The 25,852-nt window shown below is 40.7% G+C and overlaps 1 protein-coding gene across 3 annotated transcripts in view; it reads left to right on the forward strand.

The window, feature by feature from the left end:
- The window catches only part of CHST9 (carbohydrate sulfotransferase 9), a 284,083-nt gene that overhangs the window by 46,883 nt on the left and 211,348 nt on the right, over window positions 1-25,852 (forward strand). For all 3 annotated transcript variants that reach the window (XM_070778778.1, XM_070778777.1, XM_070778775.1), the window contains exon 2: window positions 1,213-1,423. In XM_070778778.1, coding sequence (XP_070634879.1) covers window positions 1,303-1,423 — 121 coding nt within the window. In that variant the 5' untranslated portion in view covers window positions 1,213-1,302. The remainder of the gene's footprint in view (window positions 1-1,212; window positions 1,424-25,852) is intronic.

Genomic DNA, 25,852 nt, shown 5'->3' on the forward strand with positions numbered 1-25,852 from the left:
CTGACTTTTTTGCTTTTAAAAGAAGGATTGGAAGAAATGCCATTTCTTTTATTATTTATTTAGTTGTGGCTGAGCTAGGTCTTTGTTGCTTTGCGTTGGCTTTCTCTAGTTGCAGCAAGTGGAGGCGACTCTTCACTGCAGCACACCGGCTTCTCATTGTGGTGGCTTCTCTTGTCTCCAAGCACGGACTCCAGGGTGGGTGGGCTGCAGGAGCTGCGGCTCACAGGCTTCGTTGCTCCGAGTCATGTGGAATCTTCCCAGACCAGGGATTGAACGCGGGTCCCCAGAATTGACAAGCGATTCTTAGCCACTGAGCCACCAGGGACATCCAGAGACTCTTAACTTTTAAAATAGAGAGAAATGATGATTGAACCCTTCATTTTTGAATTCTATATATTTTTAAGACATGAAGTGTTTTCCCCCTTCATTCTAGGAACGTGTTTTTCAAAATCCCTTTTTCAAAAATCTATTCTGAGAGTCTTCTTTCCACTCACAAACATTTTAAGATAACCTGAAGTCTGGTATGCTTCCCCTAATTAAATGTTAGGCTGTTACTTATTAACTATAAAATAGCAGGTTACTTGAGACTTCCCTGGTAGCTCAGCTGGTAAAGAATCCACCTGCAATCCAAGAGACCCTGGTTCGATTCCTGAGTTGGGAAGATCCCCTGGAGGAGGGAATGACAACTCCCTACAGTATTCTTGCCTGGAGAATCCCCATGGACAGAGGAGCCTGGTGGGCTACAATCATGGGGTCACAAAGAGTCGGACACGACTGAGTGACTAAGCACAGCACAGCATGTTACTTAGATAAGATAAAGGTCAAAATAGAAAATTGCCATTCCAGGGACATCAACTATAGTCTTTCCTGTCTTCTGAGTGTTATTAAAGTTCATGGAAATTCTCAGTTATATACTGCATGAAAGTGAACGTTTTAGTCACTCAGTCATGTCTGATTCTTTGCAACCCCATGGACTGTAGCCCACCAGGCTCCTCTGTCCATGCGATTTCCCAGGCAAGAATACTGGAGTGGGTTGCCATTTCCTTCTCCAGGGGATCTTCCCAACCCAGAAATTAAACCTGGGTCTCCTGCATTGCAGACAGAGTCTTTCCTACTGAGCCACCTGGGAAATCATTATATACTGCATATTTACACCATATTTGGGAAGAAATGTCATCAGCAAGCTACAGTGTGGATTTTTTAAAATTCTAGGTTACTTTGTGGAATGAGCGCTTAAGGGAAAAAGGAAGGATTGAAGCTCTGGGGGAAACCAAACCATGTGCTCTTCAGAAGTAAGGAGAGATGCAACCCTCTGAATTGGTCATGAACCCCAAACAAGTCTTCCTGTCGGTGCTGCTGTTTGGTGTAGCAGGGCTCCTCCTCTTCATGTACTTGCAAGTCTGCATTGAAGAACAACACCCAGGTAAAACCTCAACTTTTTTCCCCCTATTTTTAATTATAATGGTCATTTTCAGGTAAATAAGTTGTGGTATTTATAAATATATACAAAGTCACAAGATTTCCAGCAACACAAAACACTGGACACAAAACCTCCAGCTCCCCAAAGAAAGCATGGTTATACATTTCTGGTGAGCATTTACTCTGTCCCTTGGGACCATTCTTGGAATTTTTATTATCTTGGGCCAGTGGTTTGACAGCCCTTTCAGCAAGGACTGCTTGTAGAGAATTCATCTACTCACTCATCCTACCTTTGATGTGTCTTCTGGCATTGAGCACAAGCCTAATAAGAGCTAAGTATACAGCAAACTCTCTCTCTTAATTCCTTTTAAATTTTTACATTAATACTCCAGTTGGTGTAGAAATTCTTTCATACTTTTATTATAAAGCGAGGGTTGGCAAAACTTTTCAGTAAAAATATAGAAAGTATTTTAGGTTTTGCAGGCTATATTGTCTCTATCACAACTACAGTTGTCTCTATCTACAACCAGTAGATCACAAAAGCAGCCAAATATTGTTATGTAAACAAATGGATCAGGCTTTGTTCCAATAAAACTTTATTTATAAAACCAGGTGGTAGGCCACATTTGGTCCACAAGCCATAGTTGATTACTAGTACTATACTCATTTTGTATTAATACATTGATTATTCAGTTTGTAATTTGCTATACTTTGGGGACACTCAATTACTGTTACAGTGGATTATGTTTATAATGATGCAGGGAAATGTTTTAGAACACTACAGAAATATATATACATAAGTGTTGTGAAATTTGGTTGTTTTCCATTGGTAGAAATAGCCTATGGCCTATGACAGTTAAGAAAAATAAAGTAAAAGCAGAACAATTCCTTAATTGTTTACAATTGTGGCTTATTTGAAAATCATTCTAGATGTAAAGCCCTTAAGAATCTGCTCTGAAAGATAACTCCATACTAAGTCATAAATAATGGTAATTGTAAAAGTGTTTCCATTTTAAAATTCCTTTCCTTGGTTTAGCCTCATAGACACTTTGAAATTATTTATTTCTATGGTAACTCTTGTGAAAACAGTTTGCATGTGATTACTTTCTAGAGAACATTAACATATTGTCAAAACTTATTTTTAATTCCCATTGTAGACATTATAATATTTCTGTTTTCTATATTACTGCAATATTTTATCATAATAACTTAAACAATATTGAATGAAACCATCTGTGATAAAATAAATAGGCTAATTCCTCTGGCAATATAATTCCTAGCATAGATCTTGTCACATAGTAAGCCTTCAGTAGGTGTTTGTTGAATGAGTGAATTAAAACTCATTGCTGACTGTAGACTGGAATGCAGCAATGGAGGAAGAAGCAGGAATTTCATTATTAGGAGGTTTGTTAATGTCATAGTCTCATAATGAATTTCTCGAGAAAAGTGTCACAACAAAGCTCCAATTTGGAAAAGAAAATATATTCATATATACAGACTAATGGAGAAATGTTATGATTTAGTCTGTCAGTAAGAATCTACCTAACATCTGAAAAAACAGTCTAGTTGTATAATAACATGACATATACAATGCAATTTACAAAACTTATCCAGGAACATCAATAGCTACAATTTATTGAAAACTTAGTATGTGCTAGATGTTTTCCCTTATCCTATTGATATCTCACTGGACATGATATTCTAAGTTTGTAGATGAGGAAGCTAAGGCTCAGGCAGATATTCAGGGCCCCACATGTGTAGGCTGAGATGCAAAGGAAAAGCTAGGATTCAAACCCAGGTTGTGCCTCTCCAAAATCCATGCCTCTACCCTACACACTGCCTCTGTGAATGTGAAAAAGTGAATAATATTACCCCCTAGAGCACAGATGAAGGAGCTGAGACTTTAAACTGAAACTTTTAAGTGACATGTCCATAGATACAGAGCTAAGCATCTTCAAAGTATGATCCATGCCCAGGTTCTCCTGTGCCTTTTAAGTCCTAAAAGAACCTCCTAATCAAAAAAAAAACAAAAACAGAAAAGATAAACATATATATAATACATCACTGATACTATGTTTTAAAATCACTGACTTGGTAAATCTAAGCTATATTTATAAGTTCATAGAGGGTACTCTCGTCTACAAGTTAGATTCTTTTCAAAATTTAAAAAATTTTTCTTGACTTCATAAATTTTTCAAGTTGGGAAATTAGTGTCCCCAGTGAAGATAAGCTGCTAAAACATTTCCCATTTATTCTCTTAAATTTTGCTTGTGATTTTCTAGAAGTACTTTCTCTTATTCTCAATATATCCCAAGTGAATTACATAATATTTCACAATCTACTCATGACAGTGAGTATGAACATTAGAACCAGGATTCCTTTAGATAACTATTTTACTGAAGAAATGTTTTATTATTCTTCAGTAAGACTTCATCTGGAGTTTTGCCTTACACTAGGCTAGTCCCTAGGTTATAATTCTGTAGTTTTCTAGGTAAACAGTTCGCTGTGTATTTTATATTTGTTTCAGATAACATCAGGAACAGCACACATTTAAAAAAAAATTATTTCTTTTTAATTGAAGGATAATTGCTTTACAGTATTACGTTAGTTTCTGCCATACATCAACATGAATTAGTCATAGTTAGACATATATCCCCTCCCTCCTGACACCTCTCTCTCATCCCCCACCCCTTCCCACCCCTCTAAGTTCTTACAGAGCCCTAGTTTGAGAGGAAGATCACTCATATTTTTAAGGCAGTCTCTTTAAGTCAGAAAATACCTGAATGTGTGCTTTGATGGTAAACAGAAATCTGAGTTTTGGACACTTTAAAACTATCACTCACAGCACTTTGGAAGATGTCTGCTCCTCTGTAAGTAGAGCAGATTTTAAAGCTCTGGATGGTTTGATCTCATGTACATTTCAGTTGTACCATAAGAGCTCTTAGGTTCTTTTCATACACTTTTTCTTTTGAGGCTTTTAAAATCCAGTAAGATATGATTGTTTTCTTGCCTTCCTAGTTTTCCTGGGCTGCTTCTTATTAAAATAAAATGCTTGAAGATTATGAAAAAAATCTCAAATGTGCTCTGTGTACTAGTAGAAGATTATGAATAGACAGATATTTTGGAGGCAAAGAGGAAAAATGTGTGACAGAGAAATTAGAATCTATCCAATTATACAACAAAGAGTTTCATATAAGCATCCATTTTTCAGTACCATTATCAATTAATTTATGCATTTCTCTGTGTTAATTTTCAGTATGTGGATGTATTATTATCAGTTTTATTTTGTACATTTTCCCCCTAACTGTTAAAGAGTGCAAGTTTTACATTCAGAGGAATCTTGAAAATCTCAGATCTCCTTGTTAGCTCTGTGACTCTAGCCTTGATTTTCTCATCTGTAAAATGGGGGTAATAATCTTTTCCCTGTAGGGCTGCAGTGAGGATCAAAGGAGACAATGTCTACAAAGCAGTTAGCATGGTGCCTGGCAAGCAGTGAGGCCAATGGATGTGAGCTTTATTACTGCTAATATCCTGGCAATGATGCAGAGCATCTGCAGACTTGGTTTTTTTTTTTTCTGAGTTATCCAAGTTAAGACTCAGCCACGTTTGAGGAAAACAATCCCAAGCTTGTGCCTTAAATGATTAAGATAGGAAAAAAGGCTCAGTTTCAGCTCTGGTTAAAATAGTTGGGAGAGTCTAACTGGCACAGAGCCATCATGCTTCACAGTGTAGACACTGGAAGGAGAGTGATGAGTGGCAGACAGGAGAATTCTGGTCCAGAGCGATATCAGATCGGTACAGGCTGCCCAAGGTCAGGGCATTCATTCATTCAACAGCGTTTATTGAAGATGTAACAATGGGAGATGCCAAGCCCTGTGATGAAAACAGGAGATGTAATTGAGAAGCAGATATAACCCCTGTTCTCAAGGAGACTATAGTCTCTTGGATTGTAAGGGGGAAAATGGTCTTGAGTCCAGGCCAAGGCTTTGGTACAAAAGGACAGTTCATTTTGACAGGAAGGAGTCTGGTCCTTCTTTATGAGGCAAGGTAATGAGTTAGGACCAGGAGAAAGAGCCCAATCAATTGTCAGTAATGGAACTGCTGAGCAGATAAAAGTCTTAGAAGGAGCAGTGTCAAATTAGGAGCAGGGTCAGCAGAGGACCAGATCCGAAAGGATACAGGCCCGTGTAAAGTGCAATAGCAAGGAGGGCCATTTCAGGAGAAATCACAACAATGGCTTATTTTTTACCCCCCAACCGCTGTTGAAATTTACAATCTGGTGCTCTTTCTCTAGGTAGACTGTTTTGCAATCTGATGTTCTTTCTCTACGTAGACTGTTACTGCTAAACACAGCAAGTAACAAAAGGTGTGGTGCATAATTGTTGTGTATGTGTAATAAGAGAGAGTGAAGGACCCCATCATTGCAGAATCAGAATGCCAGCTTTACAAACAATTTAAAGATCAACCTTTGATTCTCACAACCTGTTTTTTAAATATATAAATCTGACAATGACACTCCCATGTTTAAAACTTGTCAGTGATAGCTCAGTTCCTTTAGCAAAAACTTCTCCCTGGAGCTTACAAAGCCATGGGTGGGGCCAACTCCTGCTCCACAGCCTCACCTTAATTCCCTGGCCAGTGTTTCCGGCTTCATCACAATTTCTCTACCAAACCAAGTCTCAGATCTGGAACGTTCTTCTCCCAGCTCTCACCTGTCAGTTGTTTGCCGTTGTTAAGTCGTGTCTGACTCTTTGTGACCCCATGGACTGCAGCACGTCAGGCTTCCTTCACTGTCTCCCTGAGTTTCCTCGAACTCATGTCCATTAAGTGAGGGATGGCATCTAACCATCTCATCCCATCACGCCTTCTCCTCTTGCCCTCAATCTTTCCCAGAATCAGGGGTCTTTTCCAGCGGGTCAGCTCTTCGCATCAGGTGGCCAAAGTGTTGTATGGTGGTGCTTTAGTTGCTAAATCGTGTCCAACTCTTGCGATCCCATGGACTGTAGCCCACCAGGCCCCTCTGTCCATGGGATTCTCCAGGTAAGAATACTGGAGTGGGTTGTGATTTCCTTCTCCAGGAGATCTTCCTCACCCAGGAATCAAACCGGGGTCTCCTGCATTGAAGATGGATTCTTTACTGAATGAGCTATGAGGGAAGCCTATTCCATTGTATGCTGCTAAGTCGCTTCAGTCGTGTCCGACTCTGTGCGACCCCATAGACGGCAGCCCACCAGGCGCCTCTGTCCCTGGGATTCTCCAGGCAATAACGGAGTGGGTTGCCATTTCCTTCTCCAGTGCATGAAAGTGAAAAGTGAAAGTGAAGTCGCTCAGTCGTGCCCAACTCTTAGCGACCCCATGGACTGCAGCCCACCAGGCTCCTCTGTCCCTGGGATTCTCCAGGCAATAACGGAGTGGGTTGCCATTTCCTTCTCCAGTGCATGAAAGTGAAAAGTGAAAGTGAAGTCGCTCAGTCGTGCCCAACTCTTAGTGACCCCATGGACTGCAGCCCACCAGGCTCCTCCATTCATGGGATTTTCCAGGCGAGAGTACTAGGAGTTCAATTATAGACCAAATTTCTGTATCTACTAAATGAATAAACAGGCTCTATCTTTTATAAAAGGTAGAAAAATAATCATGCTGTGTGGGATTTTTTTTTTTTTTTTTTTTGCAAAATATACCATATAGGAAAAACATAGGCTGAATACAAAAGAAATATATCTTAGTCTTTGACATACAGCCAGTCAGCTGTTATTTTGCATTTACTTAAAATATCCTCTGCTAAATAGTTGTGTTCATCTTTAAAAGTAAATTGCTTAAAATTACATTCAATTTCTTTCTGTAAACCAACATTTCTTCACCTTGACAAAGGAAATACATTGCATAACACCGATGAGCTGTCATCAGCTTTACATTACACTTAGAGGGAAAAAAAAATCTGAGTCTGAAATTAGTAGAGTTAATAAAATTTTGCTGATTTCATATTATTTCAAGATGGTTTTCAAAGCCATCCTACAAGTCCCTATCTGTAATATAAAAACAAAACCAAAGCTATGAGCAATCTTTCTCTCCTGGATTCATTAAGGCCTTGGAATCATTTATATCTGTGTTTTGTACATTTTGATTCTCTTCCACATTTTTATGAACTTGCTTGTGAAAGCACTAGAACAAATTAATTGAAAGAAACCCCTCTGAAACTACTTGAATGTTTGATCCGACCATAGAGATTTAAAGGCTTATACAGCCTAGTTTATATTTTCCTCTGGGTTTTGGTGTCGAAATGGTTATAGAATGCATGTTTCTTGCTTTGTGATGGTTTTTGAATATGCGTGAAACCTAAAAAAATATATGCCAATAAATACGAGTTTCTATGACTTCGGGACTGTAAATAGTGCTGCAATGAACATCAGATCAGATCAGTCGCTCAGTCGTGTCTGACTCTGCGACCCCATGAATCGCAGCGCGCCAGGCCTCCCTGTCCATCACCAACTCCCGGAGTTCACTGAGACTCACATGGGAGTTCATATATCTTTTCAAGTTAGTGTTTTCATTTTCTTCAGATAAAAACCCAGAAATAGAAACATGGGATCATATGGTAGTCCTATTTTTAATGTTTTGAGGAACCTTCATAACTGTTTACCAAAAGTGACTGCACCAATTTACATTCCCACCAGCAGTAACATGAGGGTTTCCTTTTCTCCACATCCTCACCAACACGTATTTCTAGTCTTTTTGATGATAGCCATTATAACAAGTGTGAAGCAATATCTCATTGTGGTGTTGGTTTGCATTTTCCTGATGATGACGGACACAGAGCCTCTTTGCATGCCCCTTTGGCCATCTGCATGTCTTCTTTGGAAAAATATGTATTCAGATTTTCTATTTTTTAAAAAATCAGATTGTTTGGGGTTTTATTGAGTTGTATGAGTTGTTTATATATTTGGGTTTTGGTTTACAAATATTTTCTTCTGTTCAGTAGGTTTCCTTTTGATTTTGTTGATGGTTTCTTTTGCCATGCAAAAGCTTTTTAGTTTGATGTAGTTCAACCTGTTTGTTTTTGCTTTTGGAGACAGATTCAGAAAATTATCTACAAGGTCAGAGACCTTACAGCTTATGTTTTCATGCAAGAGTTTTATGATTTCAGGTGTTGTGTTCAAGTCTTTGATCCATTTGAGTAAATTTTTGTGTATGGTGTAAAGTAGTGGTCCAGCTTCATTCTTTTGCATGTCACTGACCAGTTTCCCCAACACCATTTATTGAAGAGACTGTCCTCTCCCCATTGTATAGTCTCAGACCCTTTGTCGTAAATTGACCATTTACTTGGGTGTTTATTTCTGAGCTCTCTATTCTGTTTCTTTCATCTATGTGTCTATTTTTATGCTAGTACTGTACTGTTTTAGTCACTATAACCTTGTAATATAGTTTTGTTCCAGCTTTCTTTTCAAGATTGCTTGTTTTTGGCAGGACCAATAATGTTTTAGCTCTTAATTGATACTATTTTTAAATGTTTACCTTAAACAAAAACTTGTTTGACTTTCATACCTTTAATGACATTTTTTTCTACTAGTTTCTTTCTGATTTACACTAAATACTGATATCTGAATTTAGTTGAAAATTCAGCATTAACATATAAGGTCAATTGTTTAGCTATAAATTATCATACCTAGCATATAAAACAGAGAAGGCAATGGCACCCCACTCCAGTACTCTTGCCTGGCAAATCCCATGGATGGAGGAGCCTGGTGGGATGCAGTCCATGGGGTCGCTAGGAGTCAGACACAACTGAGCGATTTCACTTTCACTTTTCACTTTCATGCATTGGAGAAGGAAATGGCAACCCACTCCAGTGTTCTTGCCTGGAGAATCCCAGGGACGGGGGAGCCTGGTGGGCTGCCATCTCTGGGGTCGCACAGAGTCGGACATGACTGAAGCGACTTAGCAGCAGCAGCAGCAGCATATAAAAGAATCACATAGCTATAATCTCACCTTTGCAAAACTCATTACCACCAATCCAGGCTCTGTAAGACTCCAATCTTGAACATGATTGGTCTAAAGTATATGTTCATTTTGGTCAATGATGTGACCTTTCTGTAAGCCAAGATTTTACTCAAATCTTCCATGTGTGTATGGCTACTTTTAATTTTTTGTTTTGCAAAAGTACAGTTAACATCAGTAGGCCCAGGTTATATTTTAACACTCCTTTGTTGGTATGAAAACTTTATAGTTAGTAGCTATAAGCTTCTGATTTTAGACAAAGTAAAGCCACCTTATTCTTTTTTCTCAGACAGTTAATTGATGCAGGACCTTATAGGCAAACTGACCTCTATGCTTTGGTATTTCTAACAAGATTCTGTATTGCTTTTTTTCAAACTAAATATATTTTGTGGCATATAAAGTTTTTCTTTTAGACTGCTGCTGCTGCTGCTAAGTCGCTTCAGTCGTGTCTGACTCTGTGCAACCCCAGAGACGGCAGCCCACCAGGCTCCCCTGTCCCTGGGATTCTCCAGGCAAGAATACTGGAGTGGGTTGCCATTTCCTTCTCCAATGCATGAAAGTGGAAAGTGAAAGTGAAGACTTTTAGACTAGATTGGCATAATTCTTTTCTCTTGCACCTCTCTGATGAGAAAGTATATTCTTTTCCTTCAGAATCAGGCTGTTCTTCCTCATTTTGATGTTGCTGTTTTGAAATTTTATTTTCTCTCAGGGGATCTTTTTATACCTGACCTGAAGCAAAGCCACTTATAACTTGGAAAGACATTATGCTTACTGTCAATCATATCCTTGGGAAAATAAAATCTCATTTCTTTTAAAAGTCACTTGTTTGAGTCACTTCCTCTGATTTTGATGAGAGCTGCAACCATTTTTTAAATCAAATGAATATCTGCTCCCACAGCTCCCCTCTGGACATCTCCATATCCTGTCTTCCTTTTATGTGATTTTTCCCATCTCAGGGCCTTTGAGTTAGCTCTTCTCTCTTCCTAGAACATGTTTTCCTTCCCTGTTTCCATTACTGGCTTTTCCTTTTCCTTCACAGTATAGCTTAAATATCACCTTCTCTCAACATCCTATATAAAGTTGGCATACTCTGATGGTGTATCTACCAGTACCTGTTTATTACTTCTTAAAACTTATTTCATGACACTTAGTCTATCTGTAAGCATTCCTTTTATATATTTACATATGCTCTACCTCTGTTCCCAATGGCAGGGAACTTGTATGTTGGTCACTGATGTTCATTCACCTGCCTGTCACCCACTTTCAGATTCTGATGTCAATTTTCACTTTGTTATATACCGCCAGCACCCTCTAAATTCCATGTTTATTCTTATTCTCTCAGCTATCATTACTAGATTTTATAAAAATCTACTTTGATTGGATCAACTCTGTAGAAAACCTTGGCCACTGAGTATTATTCAAATTCTGCAGATTTTAAGCAATTCTGACAATTACTTCTTAATTTCTAGTAGTGTGGCTTCTGGGATATGGGGCAAATGCAGGAGGCAGCTCGCAGGAAGACAGGAGACTCAGAAGACGGGATAGAGAGTTAAGAAAAAGTCTACAGGGAGAAGCAAATTACAGGTGGCTGAGTGGTTGGTGGTTTAGTCACTAAGTTATGTCTGACTCTTGACCCCATGGACTGTGGCCTACCAGGTTCCTCTGTTCACATAATATCATCTTTAAGATTCTGTTACTTTATATATTCTTTTCAGCTTTTGCAAATCAAAATTAGGACTTCTTAAAACACTACAGATGTTTAATGATACTCCTAGTACGTTAAATAGACATAGAAATTTCAGTTGAGCACACAGATTTCCATTCAGAATTCTGAATGGAAAGATACAAATATAAAACATAGAACCTGCAGGTACAGGGCTGCTTGCTTTATTGGTAAATATCAACAGGGTGATTAGCAGTTCATTGAGAATCAATTCAAATAACTACCAGTCATTAGTGTGGACTTTGATTATAGGTGCAAAGACCTCACTCACTAAATAAGTCATGGTGATAGACAAGTTAGCTCCTGTTAGGGTTATTGGTTCAGTATGTAATACCACCTAGTTCAGACTGTCTAGTTTTCCTCATAAAAATAAATTTCAAAAACCAAAGCATCATCTAGTCCCAGCTTCCTCCGTGTACAGAGGAGCAACCAAGAGGCTTACATTTGCACAGTCAGGAAGCAACAGACCTGGCACTAAAACATGATGCCTGATAACTTCCTATTTTTTGCCCAGTGCTCTTCCTCTTCCCCTGAGATAGAAGAGGATTCAGGACGCTTCGCGTGTTTGGTTTGTTTCCTAAAGCGGCTTGAACACAGCAATCCTCAAACCCAATCTCGAAGTCTAGCAACCAGATGCATCACCAGGAACATATAGATATGTTCTGTTTATATATATAGTTTATACATATATAGTCTATGAAGAGAGAGAGAAAGACACAGTTTTCTGTTCTCCAGTTGAAAAATCTGCACAGAGAAGAACTGACTGTTGTAAAAGCCACAGACTTCAAAAGAAAGTTCAAGAGTACAGAACCAAGGTCTCTGGGAACATACCTTTCAAGAGTAAATCAAGCATCCAAGAGATTTGATAGGAAATTTCATGATATCCAGATCATCACAGATTAAAGAGGAATAAAATGTGAAAAGAAGAACCTTATTTTTCACTAAGTGTTCTGTTTCCCTGAGTCACAGATTGCCAAAACTTATACTGAGGTTTTTGGGGTTTTTTTTCCTTAAATAGGAAAAAAGTTTATTATGTGTGTGGGAGTACTCAGTAGTGAGTAATTAGCAGATTAGCCAGAGGTAGAGGTTTATCTATCTAGAGAAGGAAATGGCAACCTACTCCAGTATTCTTGCCTGGGAAATCCCATGGACAGAGGAGCCTGGCAAGCTACAGTCCATGGGGTCGCAAGAGTTGCACATGACCTAGCAACTACACCACCACCACCACCAGAGGTTTATGTATCAGTTTAACCAAAACTGGGGTGAGAAGTGGGGTGAGGGTGGGAGTGGTGGGGTCTTCGGTGTTAAAGAATAGAAGATTCTGTTGGGCAGTCTCCTTGGAAAGAGGCTCGAAGCTACCCCAGAATGGGGGTTAAAGACACCTGTACTTTGGGAAGGCTTTACTGTCATCACGAAAGAAAATTTCAGATAAGACTTCTTTCTTCTGACTATTTCAATGACTTTTCCAAACTTTCTCATTACATTGGGGTTCACAAAGTTAGGCTTTGCATTTGTAATATTCACTAATGCTCCACTAATTTGTAGGAGGGTCCCATTTCATGCTGCTTGTTAAGTGCTAAGTCGCTTCAGTTGTGTCCAGCTCTTTGCAACCTTATGGGCCATAGCCCACCAGGCTCCTGTGTTCAGGGGATTCTTCAGGCAAGAATACTGGAGTGGGTTCCCATGCCCTCCTCCAGGGGATCTTCCAGATCCAGGAACCAGACCTGTATCTCTTGTGTCTCTTGCATTGGCAGGAGGATTCTTTACCATTAGTGCCAGCTCAGAAGCTGAAACCCTCGAAGCAGCTTCTGTCCTTTTATACTGAGTTTTATATATATATATATATATATATATATATATATATATATATATAGGACTGAAAGTAAATGGTTCTGTGCTAATGCAGCAGACAGAACTCATCACTAGTGCCCCCTTCCTATTCTCAAGCTTTTATCCCCATTTCCCATGACTTGACTCAGCCTGAGTTGTAAACATTTGCTTCCATGTCTGTCTCCCCAACTGGCAGCCTCATTGAGGGTCAGGACCCATTGTGCCTGGAACACAAGAGACCCCAGGAAAGAGCTCAATGGGAAGAATTGGGGGCGAGATTCCAGAGACAAGAGAGCTGACAGTTTCTGCAGGACTCACAGTATATCAACCTATCTTTGGTGTGGCCACAACCTTCTAGCTGTGTTTGTGAGCTTGGTTGCTGTAGATATTACCATAATGAGAGGGGAGTTTAGGGAAAAATGGGGACATGTATATATGTATGGCTAATGAGTGTCTTTACTGTCTGTCTGAAACTGTCCCCACATTGTAAATCGGCTATACTCCAATATAAAATTAAAAGTTTTAAAAGAAGTAAAGAAGACTGTGCAGGCAGCATTGCCACCAGTGACATTGACAGCCAGCATCTTGGGAAGTTTCTTGTTTGTTAGGACCATCTTAGAGATAGAACAAAATACACCCTGCCCAGTTGCCTTTTTCTTCTTTGAAGGTGATATTTAACTGTTCTGTAGGTGGCAGCTGGCTACATATTTAGTAACGATTCTTGATGGGAGAGAATTTTCCTCATTAATTTTTTAAAAATTGAGACGGCCAGAAATTGACATCAAAAATGGTTCTGATCTAGTCAGAGTAGGAACGCTAACAGAGGCAAAATATCCAGCTTTCCGTGCTGTGGTCGAGTACGTGTGCAAATACCTTAACATACTCTTAATAAAAACATCACAGTGATAAGTGTAGAATTCCAGAATGCTTATTATGTGCTGTGTGGGTAAAGTGACAATTAATAGTTGTTTGCAAATGAAAAACAATAGACATGAATATTTATCTATTTCATGGTCCTGGGAACAGCTTTCAGATTACTTTTATAACCAATTTATTATGAATTATGAGCTCATATAAACTAGGCTCACACAATCTTGCATTTCTTGTACTATAAAATATTACTTTAAGACACAAATGATTTTTATCATAAGATAGTCTCCATGATTTCTGTTGATTACATGACCCATCACAAAGTAATTAGCTAAGAAAGTTGTATTTAGTCATATTAAGAAACTCTTACTTTTTAACTTTCAAAATTCAGTTTTAGAATTCTTTTCAGATGCATAAAAAGTGAAAGCATTAGTCGCTCAGTCATGTCCAACTCTTTGCAACCCCATGGGCTATATAGCCCACCAGGCTCCACTGTCCATGGGGTTCTCCATGCCAGAATACTGGAGTGGGTAGCCATTCCCTTCTCCAGGGGATCTTCCAGATCCAGGGATCGAACCCGGGTCTCCTGCATTTCGGGTAGATTCTCTACCATCTGAATCATCAGGGAAGCCCACAGATGAATAAGGCCAAAGAATATCTAGTAGAAGACAAGAGTGGCAGCCCTTATACACTCAATAAACCAATGGAGGTTTTACTAAGCCTTCTTTTAAGTTTGCTCAGGAGAGAGGTGAATCCATAAAGCAGTCGGGCTGCTTATGATCATGCCACCAGAAATACACTGTGAACAATGAAATTGACCCTGAATTTTGGACCCAGAATTTTATGATTGACATTAAGGGTCAGTGGCTGCATTTTAGATCCATCCCCAGAAGCGATTCCATAATCAACAGAAATCAGAAGTCCATTCACCGAACCACTGGCAGAAAATTAAGTAGAGACTCCGAGTTTGCTTTGGCTCCAAGGTATTTCCACTAACCCTGAGCTAGGGAAAATGACATAACTGCAACCTGAAATCCCATATCCAAAAAGTGAGATTTGGTAGAAATGTGGAGACTTATGAGCAATCTAGAATAGATGGGGAAAATGGTGATGCACTTAAATGGAAAACTAGTAGTACTGAAAAAGTTTAACAGGTTTTAATTCTGTTTCTCATTCTTCTGAAATATTTTCACATTAACATGATTGAGTTTGTAATGACAGATGTCCATTTGAAAAAAAAGAAAAAATCTGACCATATTCAAATTCTACTAAGGCAATATCTGATAAAATTTAAATAGTCTTGTTCATTTCACAACAACAGGTAGGCAGCTTTTTCCTCCTCTGTAGCTCTTACATTTAAATTCTATGCTCTCTGTTTACAATTGGCAAGAGTCAGGGTATCCTTGATTTTTGCCAAGATGCCAAGTTAACTTGGCTGATGTTGGATTCCAGAAGGCAAAGAGCCTTCTTCCCCGAAGCAATTTCTGATTAAGAAGAAAATGAGATCTCAGGTGTATTTTTAGCATCTGGAACTCTTAAATATTCATTTATGCAGTTTTGACTTTGAGGACCCTTTGGGTTGTTACATTTTGGGGGTGTACAGTGAGTAGCACTACTATGTAATTCGTTACATCAACTTCAAACAATTGTGTTGCCATTCCTTCCAGAAACCTCCTTTGTAAGTTCAATTCCTGGATTGGGAAGATCCGCTGGAGAAGGGAAAGGCTACCCATTCCAGTATTCTGGCCTAGAGAATTCCATGGACTGTATAGTCCATAGGGTCACAAAGAGTTGGACACAACTGAGCAACTTTCGCTTTCAAGGCTCATAGGACTTTATAAGGGCATCTGTCTGTCTGCCTTTGTATTCTTGGAATGTTCATGAGAGTCATGGACAGCCAAGGACTGCAAGGAGGAGGGAGGATTCTGGGTGGGGATTGGGGGGCGAGGGGGGTCTGTGAAAAACGACAGTAGAGTGTATCAACCGGCCTGACCCACTCTGAAACACACAGACTCAAGGTTTCCTGTGGCTGTGGAGATGTTGTTGTTGGGTTGCTAAGTTGGCCCTTTGTAACTCCATGGACTATAGCACACCAGGCTCCTCTGTCCTCTGCTATCTCCTGGGGTTTGTCAGATTCATGTCCATTGAGTCAGTGATGCCATCTAACCATCTCATCCCAGTAACATATTGGACACCTTCTGATCTAAGGGGCTCATCCTCAGGTGTTATGTCTTTTTTGCCTTTTCATTCTGTTCATGGGGTTCTCGCAGCAAGAATAATGGAGTGGTTTGCCATTGTCTCCTCCATTGGACCATGATTTGCAGGAACTCTTCACTATGACCTGTCTGTCTTGGGTGGCCCTGCACAGCTTGGCTCATAGCTTCATCAAGTTATGCAAGCCCCTTTGCCATGACAAGGCTGTGATCCATGAAGGGATGGAGATGGTGGTCTGCAAAGAGTGGCCTTGTTGCCAGATTCTGGCTACCTTTTCATACCCCAATGGCCTATGCTTGATGTCAGTGCATAAAATGGCTCTTCTCTTGCCACAGTATTTATGTCTGCTTTGGGGCAAGTTGCTCCCCAGCAGTTCTGAGGACTAAATAGGGTGTCCTGGAGAAATGAGTAAGTCTCCCCTTGTTTCTGACATTTCCTCCTTGCCCTCCCCAGACTTCTCATCTTGTTTTGTTTCTGATTCTGTAGAACCAAACTGAACCTAGGACATGATGCTCTATGGCATGAAGGACTATCTTTTACAAATGTAAATTTTCATTTAAACAAAAGATTCATTAAGATGCCACTGGATACTATGGCCTTTTACCCAGGTGACTATGACTTAGGGAAAAGGAAATGATCAGTCTTTGGGGGAATTACTGGACATAAGCCCTGAATTGGAGGGCCTCTCAGGTGGCTCAGTGGTAAAGAACCTGCCTGCTAATGCAGGAGACTCGGGTTCAATCTCTGGGTTGGGAAGATTCCCCTGAAGTAGGAAATGGCAACCCACTGTAGTATTCTTGCCTGGAAAATCCCATGGACAGAGGAGCCTGGTGGGCTACAGTCCATGGGGTCACAAAGAGACAGACACGACTGAGCACACGTGTGCAAGGACCAGGGCCCTGAATTGACACCAATTTCTGAGACCCAAACATCATTGTCATCAGATGCTCAGATCCATCTCACAGTATGTGGGTCATCCCCAAACCCATCCTGTGGTCCTTTCTGCAATTCCAGGATGCAGAAGTGGAATGGACATACTCAGCGTCTGGCAGAATTGTATTAGAGAGTCTGAGAAATATGTCTAATGGAAGAACACTCTCTGATCTGGGTGTTTTTTTCCTGATAGCTGTATATCTTAGAGAGGGAAATAACCACCAATTAGCACTGAGGAAACTCCACCTGGGTAGCTGTGTGGCCTTGACCAGGGTCCTCAGCCCACCCAAATGTGCCTCCTGACCTAAAACACAGGGAATTATACCAGTTGCTGTTCCCGTTTCCTTTCAGCTCTGAAACACTGGTGTTTTCATCCGCTTACAACTCGGTTCTTCCAGCACTTGCTTCTTTGAGTCACACTGAAGATGTACGGGGTTCATATCTTCTATCCTATGACCAAATAAAGATAGCATGGCGCTCCTGCACACTCTTAGTGATAGATGGTGCAATAAATGCTGATGTTTTCCTGCACTCTTTTGCTTCCATGTGTGTCAAATTTGCCTCTTTTCTCTTCTCTCTTGCAGTCCCAACCTCTTTATTTTGGAGTTTTGGCTAGCTTGACATGAAAATGTGCAGTAGTAAGTGTAATGGATAATTGCATCAAGGAGAGGGGAGAATGATCTAAATTTCAAATTCAAAATAATTACCTAAGTCTTAACTGTAACTAGCCTAACCTAATTAATTTCCTTTCCTACTTATTTTATTGTTCTGCAAATACAAAGGTGGTTTTTCATTAACTTTTAATGCTGTTTGTAACTCCATTCCAGTTTGTATTCGATGTAGCTTTGAATAGAGTTCTACACACAATAGAATGCAATATTGCCAAGCTTTGCTGTAAGACACAGACTCTCACTGAAGCTGTAGGGATAGCATTTTTATTAAGGTTGTTTTGTTTAAGGGAAGAGATAAACCCACACTATCTGGGATCATATATTGGCAATAACAGAGTTTCTGATCAGTGCAGAATAAGAAATCGTTTTAAACTTTGAAATTTATCTGAGTTCATTTTAAGTATGTTTGTGTGTATGCTCAGTCACTCAGTTGTGTCTGACTCTTTTGTGACCACATGCACTGTAGCCCACCAGGCTCCTCTGCCCATGGAGGAGCATGCCCTCTATCCCTGCCTCTGTCCAGGCAGGAATAGTAGGGTGGATTCCCTTTTCCAGGGGATCTTCCTGACCCTAGGATCGAACCTGTGTCTCTTAGGTCTCCTGCATTGGCAGGCAGATTCTTTACCAGTAGTGCCACCTGGGAAGCCCTTGATGTTTGCTCTTCAGTAATTGTAAAATAGAGAGCTGAAGCAATGACAGTCCTGCCTTCATCTCCCATCTAGACTCCTGCTCTTGCTTCTTGGGATTGTTAGCTGGAGGTAATCTTAGCTTTTCTTCTCAAACAGAACTTCACAGCACTGTGGAAGAAGCCACACTGACTACAAATATGTCAGAAAAACATCAAAGGGTATTGTGCAGAATGCTGGGTTTCAAGTGACAGAAATCCATTTCCATGTAGGTAAAACCAGTGGACGAATAGATAGATACATTGCACAGGAGACTTTCTTAGTCTCTGCCCAGGCTTGGTAAGTCATATGGTGTCAGAACGAGCAAGATCCAGAGTTCTAGCAAGTTGATTGTGAGGACTCCCTCCATCTCTGGCTTCCTCTCTTGGCTTTGTTTTCCAATGCATGGTGGCTTCCTCAGCAGGTGCCTGAGTTTGATGGCAGAGATACCCATGGGAGATCCCAGTCTTTTACTATCCTTAGTGATTGCAGTTTCAAAGAAGAGACTGCTTCCTCCCCTGGTGTCCACATCAGTTACTGAAAATAGACTGATCCATCCTGCAAGGTCTTCTGCTACGGTTCCTGTGTCCATGGACATAAATATTCAGACCAGCCAACCTAACCTTCCCCTGGCTCACAGAAAATATGGTCTGATAATTGACAGCTTTGTGCCAATCAAGGAGGTGGGGATTGTGGAGCTCATACTGCAGAAGAAGGCATGAAGGCAGATTTTTAAACTGTAGCTGATATTCATGCTACCACCTTCAACTCTAGTGGTGGAGTTGTCCAGCTCTTAAAGATGCTCACAAAGTGATGTCCAGAGATGATCTGATGGAAGTCCTTCTGTCTATGGGACAATCCTGAGTTGTGTAAGTCCCTAAACTGGCATTCCCTTCAGTGATTGTCTTTCTTATCCAGGTATGTTACCCAAAGTCAGGATTCTCTACCACTTTTTATACTCATTATAACTGCATGACGTAGATACCAGTATTATTCTCAGTTTACAGTTGAGGCAACTGAGGCACAGAGAGGGTAAGTAACTTGACCATGGGCACACAGCTAGTAGTATACTGGGGTTTCTCAAGCCTTTTTCATATTACAATCACTGGAGCACCTTTTGTTAAAATGTGGATTACCTGAGTCTCACCCTGGGACATCCCAGTTCACTAGTTCTGGAATTTGGTGGGGGAACCTTACAGTTTATAATGGCCAAAGTGATTCTGATGAGTGACAGGCTCAAGAGCCACTGATCCTGAGAGCAGGCAGGAAGCAGAATGGCTAGGGGTCGGAGGACTTTAGTTATGAGGTAAGTGGTAGTAATGAACATGAAGAAAAAAAATAATATATTTAAAATCTTTGTGGCCATCTGGTCATGAAAATGGTCCTATTTGATCAAGAAGAGAGCATTTGGGAGGAGGCTGAGTGGTAGTGACTCTGATCTCTCCTTCAGCCACTGCTTTCTCTGTAGTGCTTAGTCACTCAGCCATGTCCGACTCTTTGTGATTCCGTGGACTGGAATCCACCAGGCTCCTCTGTCCATGGGATTCTCCAGGCAAGAATACTGGCGTGGGTTGCCATGCCCTCCTCCAGGGGATCTTCCCAACCCAGGGATCAAACTAGTGTCTCCTATGTCTCCTGCACTGCAGACAGATTCTTTACCCGCTGAGCCATTGCGGAAGCCCCTACCCCTTTCCAAAATCTACCCTTACATATTTGTTTGTTTAGTTATGTTGGGTCTTAGTTGAAGCCTGTGGGATTTTCACTGCATCTTGTGGGATCTTTCCATGAGGTGCGCAGGCTTTCTAGTTGGGGCTCTCAAGCACGATGGTTGCGGTACAAGGGCTTAGTTGCTCTGCAGTATGTGGGATCTTAGTTCCGCAACCAGTGATCAAACCCGAGTACTCTACCTTGCAAGGCAGATTCATAATCGCTGGACCACCAAGGAATTCCCTCAAAATCTACTCTTAATATAGGCATCTGTTTCCTCTGTATCTGTTTCAGCTATAGTAGAAAGACATGTTTTATTTTTGACTAACAAACCTTCTTAGGATGAAATGTAAAGCTTAAAACCTGACAGTGATTCTGAAGTTTGTTTCTTCTATTTAGAGTAGTCCTGTCCATCTTCCCCACTCACTACCACTTACACTTCAGTTCTCAAGTTTAATATTAACACCTCCATGAGGCCTTCCCTGATCTACCCATCTTTACTAGGTTCCCTGGATACACTCTCTTTCAGCACTTTGTAGTTTTCCTTCAAGCAATTGCCATAACTGGAAATTGTTCATTTACTCGTGTGACTGTTTGATAGTCTGGTACTGCTCTCTCCCACTAAATTATAAATGAGTGACCACATCTGATTATTTACCTCTGTATTCTCAGCATGCTGTACTGTGCCTGATCACATATTAAATATGTGATAATTCTGTTGAATGAGTGTAAAGGGAGTCTCCTTTAAGCAACCAGTGATGCCTGGAATAAATCCTAAGGAGACATCTCCCTGGATGGGATTTCTAAAAGGAGAAACAAGTGAAAAAAGGCAGAGAGAACCTAAGAACAGGCTTAGAGAGCAAATAGCAAAAAAACTGATAAGGAAGCAATTATCACCTGCAAGCTAAGTATAGACTTAAGTAAACAGAGCCTTAAACTGTGAAAATAGCTGGGGACCCACAGGAAAGGGGCAAGTAAACTGGCCATTAGCCAGAGAAACAAGAGCTAAGTACAGGAGAGAGGATAGAATGCTCTTGAAGTATTTTGTTGTTGTTTCTTTTTTCACAAAATGTTACACTGGAAAATACTTTTAAAAACATTTTTTATGTGGACCATTTTTAAAGTCTTTATTGATTTGCTACAATATTGCTTCTGTTGTTTAAGTTCTGGGTTTTTGGCCATGAGGCATGTGGGATCTTAGATCTTAGCTCCTCCACCAGATACTCAACCTGCACCGCCTGCCCTGGAAGGTGCAGCCTTAACCTCTGGACCACCAGGGAAGTCCCCCACGAGACTTCACTCCAGTGGTCATCAAACCGTGACCCCCATATTCTGGATGCTCAGATTACTAGGAGCTCTTAAACTAAGTTCAAAATTAAAAAAAAAAAAAACTTTTAAGTAAACTTTTATTGAAGTATAACAAACATACAAAAAAGTACACAGATAGTAGCATCCCATTTGATGAATGTTTACGAAGTGCACACACACCTAACTAGCACCCAGGACAAAACAAAACAAAAAGCATCAAGCAGAATTCCAAAAGGTTCCCATTCCTGCTTCAAAGGTAACTGATTCTTATATAACCATAAAATATTTTCTGATCGTTCAATGAATGGCATATCTTTCTCTGTAATGTGGCTGAATGACTTAATGAAAAGCAGGTCTTTTTTGCATGTGCTCCTAGTCTTATCAACTCCATGAGGTGATGGGTGCACATTGTTAGTTAAAACAAGAAGGTAGATGTAGTTGGTTGGGTGGATCAATCACTTAGAAATTCTGGATCCAAGAGGAGATGAAATGGAGTTTGTGATTTTATCCAAAGGCAACTCTCATCAGCCCCATTCCCAGAGTCTATGATCTTTTCAAGAACTCATGACAGTGTCTGAGTGCTGATAGGCATAGATTTTGGTTCCAAAATGAGAAGATAAAAGGAAATTGTTAAACCCAAATCATGGCACATTCATGTAAATACATATAAAACCTAACTCTTAATCCACTTCATTAATTATCCAACAGAAATCATTAACATTTTCATTACAATTGAAAACTATGATATGAAAACTATATAAACCTGGAGATTTTTATGTGGGTGGGGTGGATAGTGGGGGACAGAACCATCAGAGGAATAGTGGCCATTCTGACAAGACTGAGGGCTCCTTGGGAAGAACTGAGGTGCATCTTCCATGGCTAAGTGAAAGGAGAAGGCCCAGGGCAGTGCATATTTGAGCAGGACTCTGGGGACTTTGTGAGTTGCTTTCTCCACAGCCAACTGTGGATCTACAGGTGTTGCTGTTATTTTGTTTCCTTTTAATTAAATATCTTCCTAGGATATTTTGGTGAGTACTTTTACTTGGAAAGAGTTTCTAAGTCTGGCTTTGAAGTCAGACAGCTCAGGTTCAGATCCCCTCTCTGTGTGCAGATTTCAAACTCCCTGATGTTGAGTCTCTCCACCTCTGTTTTCTCATCCATCAAATGGATTATTAATACTTGCTTCCAAGGCTGGTGTAAACACATTAAATAATGTAGGAGCACTTAGCAGAAGGTCTAACATAAGGTAGATAAAATTTTTCCTATCCTAAATATCCAAGTAATTTGAAAACAACATGCATTTTTCACGTATTATTTGAGTATGTCCCTTATCCTTTGGTCATTTAAAAAAAGAGTCTTCAAAATCGGGAAATGTTGGTGGAAAGTGAAATTTGGTATCCAGATTTGAAAGAGAAAAAAAATATCTCTATTTACAGATGACACCATCTTAAGTATGGAAATCCACACAAAAAAATTAAGTGAGTTTGGCAAAGTTCTAGGATTCAATCAATATACAAAAATAATTTGTATTTCCAAATAAGCAGAGAACAATCTGAAGTGGAATTAAGAATTCCACTTATAGTAGCATTAAAGAGAACAGAATATGTAATTAGAGATAAATATAACAGAAGAAATGCAAAATTAAAACTTTGTTGTTTAGTCACTCAGCCATGTCCAACTCTTTCGTGACCTCATGGACTACAGCTCTCCAGGCTTCTCTGTCCATGGGATTTCCCAGGCAACAATACTTGAGTAGGTTGCCATCTCCTTCTGCAGGGGATCTTCCCAACCCAGGACTTGAACCCACTTCTCCTGCGTTGGCAGGCAGATTCTTTACCACTGAGCCACCTGGGAACAAACCAGTTCTTAAAAAACAATGACTTCAGGAACTCAGTCCTCTTCCACGAGAGAGATTGGCAAGGTCATAGCAGTAGACTCCTAAATCCACTCTACCCCAGATGAGTGGTGGAAATTAAACTTGCACTTGGATCAGAATCACTGAAGCTCTGTTAAAGCACAGATTGCTGAGTTCCTATCCTGTATGCCTTGGGTGGGGCTTGAGAACTGGCCTTTCTAACAAATCCCTTGGTGATATTGATGCTGCTACAATTTGAGAACCACTAGTCTAAGGTCACCTTTACGCTGGTTGTTCATGGGTGATGGAATGGGCATATGATTTAAATTTAGCCCCCCAAACATAAAAGGATATCTACTGGAAGACGTGAGATAGGGAATGAACAGGGCCTCCCCCCGCCCCGTCTCTTTTCCCCAGAGACATTCTGTTTCTGGACGTGCAGTCTGGAAACAGTGGAGGCCATCCTGTGACCATCTGTGACCATGAGGGAACACACGCCTCAATCAGGATGCCAAGACTGTGATGGTCAGAGCAGGGAACTGGAAGAAATTTGACTCCATGATGACATATGGCCCAGATGGTACCTGGCCTGGGGCCTGAGCTTCCACTTATGTGAGAAAATAAATATCTTCATGTCTTGGCCAGTTCGAGTTGGACATTTCTGTTAGTTATAGCCCAAAGTAGCCTAATTAATACAGAAATGTCAGAGAGCCTGAAACCTGTGAAGGGAACAGAAGGATTTTAGGTAGGAAAAAAAACATCAGGTGGAAATGGGAGGATATGTCAGACGCAGGCATGGTGTGAAGCAAGAAGAAACAGCAGAGCCCAGGCTAAGTGGGAGAAAGTTACACAGAACGGACAAGAGCAGATTAGCAAAACAAAACTTTTTTCAGGTGGCAGAAAGCAAACAATCCAAACCAAAAACTAGGCCATAAAACTCTACATTGAACATTTACACTTTTGCAATCAGGATTTATTTTAATGTCTCTAAACCCTGAGGCAGGAGCTCTGTCTTCCTCTGTCTGCTTCCCGGACGACCCTGGTAATAAACTACTCAACTTGGCTTCCACCTAAGTAAAGAAAATTCAACCACCTCATGTCTCTCCTCAGTCGGGAGCTTCCCCTCCCGCTAATGGGTAACACATGAAGCCCTAACTTCTCTCACAGGTGCCAAGGGCTCAGAGTCTAGGGTCCTGAGCCTTCCCTGATTAAGGAGAGAAACATCAAGTTGTCAAATTCACCTAGGCAACCAGGGCACAGCCTTGAGGTTAAAAACAAAAGTTGTCAGAGTCAATGTTTGAATTCTCCAGGAGCTGCTGTCAGACAGATGAAGTGGCGATGATGAACTGATTCAGATAGAAGGCGATGGAAGGGAGGCACCTGGCGTCAGCACCAATTAGAGTCCAGCGCTGGAGAAGCCCCCGGCACAGGTGGCCGTGTGCTCCGCTGGAATCGGCAAGCCATCAGTGCTACCCTGGGACCAAACAATTAACTAAGATGCAGATCTCAGCCAGATTAGTCAAAGGCTTTGCATCGTCTTCCATGGTGGCCACATGCCCATGCTTATCTTGGTCCAGAGCAGGAGATCTATCACTCAGTATTTTGCTGTCTAAATTTAAGGTGAAAATGAGCAGCTTCTCAGCAAAATTTAAAATAACCCACCTCCTTCACACTATGAACAAATGACACTTGCCAGGATAAAGAGGGACATCAAATTCCAGGAACCAGGAGGCTCTGTCCCATGGGCTTGTAAGAGAAAAGAAAATTGTAAAAAGATAGTTGTGCCTTGATTAAGGACTTACTTAATGAGATTGAGCTCCCAGGTGGCCGGAGGCCGTCCCAGGTGTGGGCAGGAATTCTTGACACTGTGATATTATCTGCTTTCACATGCTCAGTTTATTTGCTACATAAATCTTGCTGTGTACTGGGATTTGCTAGAAACACTATTGGCATCTTATTACGAATACAACTCAAGACTTCTGACCTCCTTACTCTATAATTATCCCATAACCATCTTGAAAATTATCATATATTTTGGCATATCTATGAATGCAAAGGGGACTTCCCCGGTGGCTCAGATGGTAAAGTGTCTGCCTACAACGTGGGAGACCTGGGTTCAATCCCTGGGTTGGGAAGATCGCCTGGAGAAGGAAATGGAAACCCACTCCAGTATTCTTGCCTGGAAAATCCCATGGATGGAGGAGCCTGGTAGGGTACAGTCAGTCCGTGGGATCGCAAAGAGTCGGACACGACTGAGCGACTTCACTTTCACTTTCATGAATGCAAAGGGGATTCCCAGGTGGCTCAGTGGTAAAGAACCAGCCTGCCAATTCAGGAGATACAAGTTCAGTCCCTGGGTCAGGAAGATTCCCTGGAGGAGGAAATGGCAACCCACTCAGTATTCTTGCCTGGGAAATCCAAGGGACAGAGGAGCCAGGTGGGCTACAGTCCATAGGGTCATAAAGAGTCAGAAACAGTTGAGCAACTGAGCATGCATGCATGAATGCTAAATATCAAAGTTTTATGTAACAAGGACATAATGTAAAGATGTTTGAGTTTAAAATTGTCTGGGAGAAATAAAGTTTATGCTCCCTTGGACCTTATAAAGACCAGAATTGTGAAAAAATGACATATATCCCAATAAGAAGTGCATTAATAAGTATAA

This window comes from Bos indicus, chromosome 24 (genome assembly GCF_029378745.1).
Source record: "Bos indicus isolate NIAB-ARS_2022 breed Sahiwal x Tharparkar chromosome 24, NIAB-ARS_B.indTharparkar_mat_pri_1.0, whole genome shotgun sequence".
Taxonomy (NCBI): Eukaryota; Metazoa; Chordata; class Mammalia; order Artiodactyla; family Bovidae; genus Bos; species Bos indicus.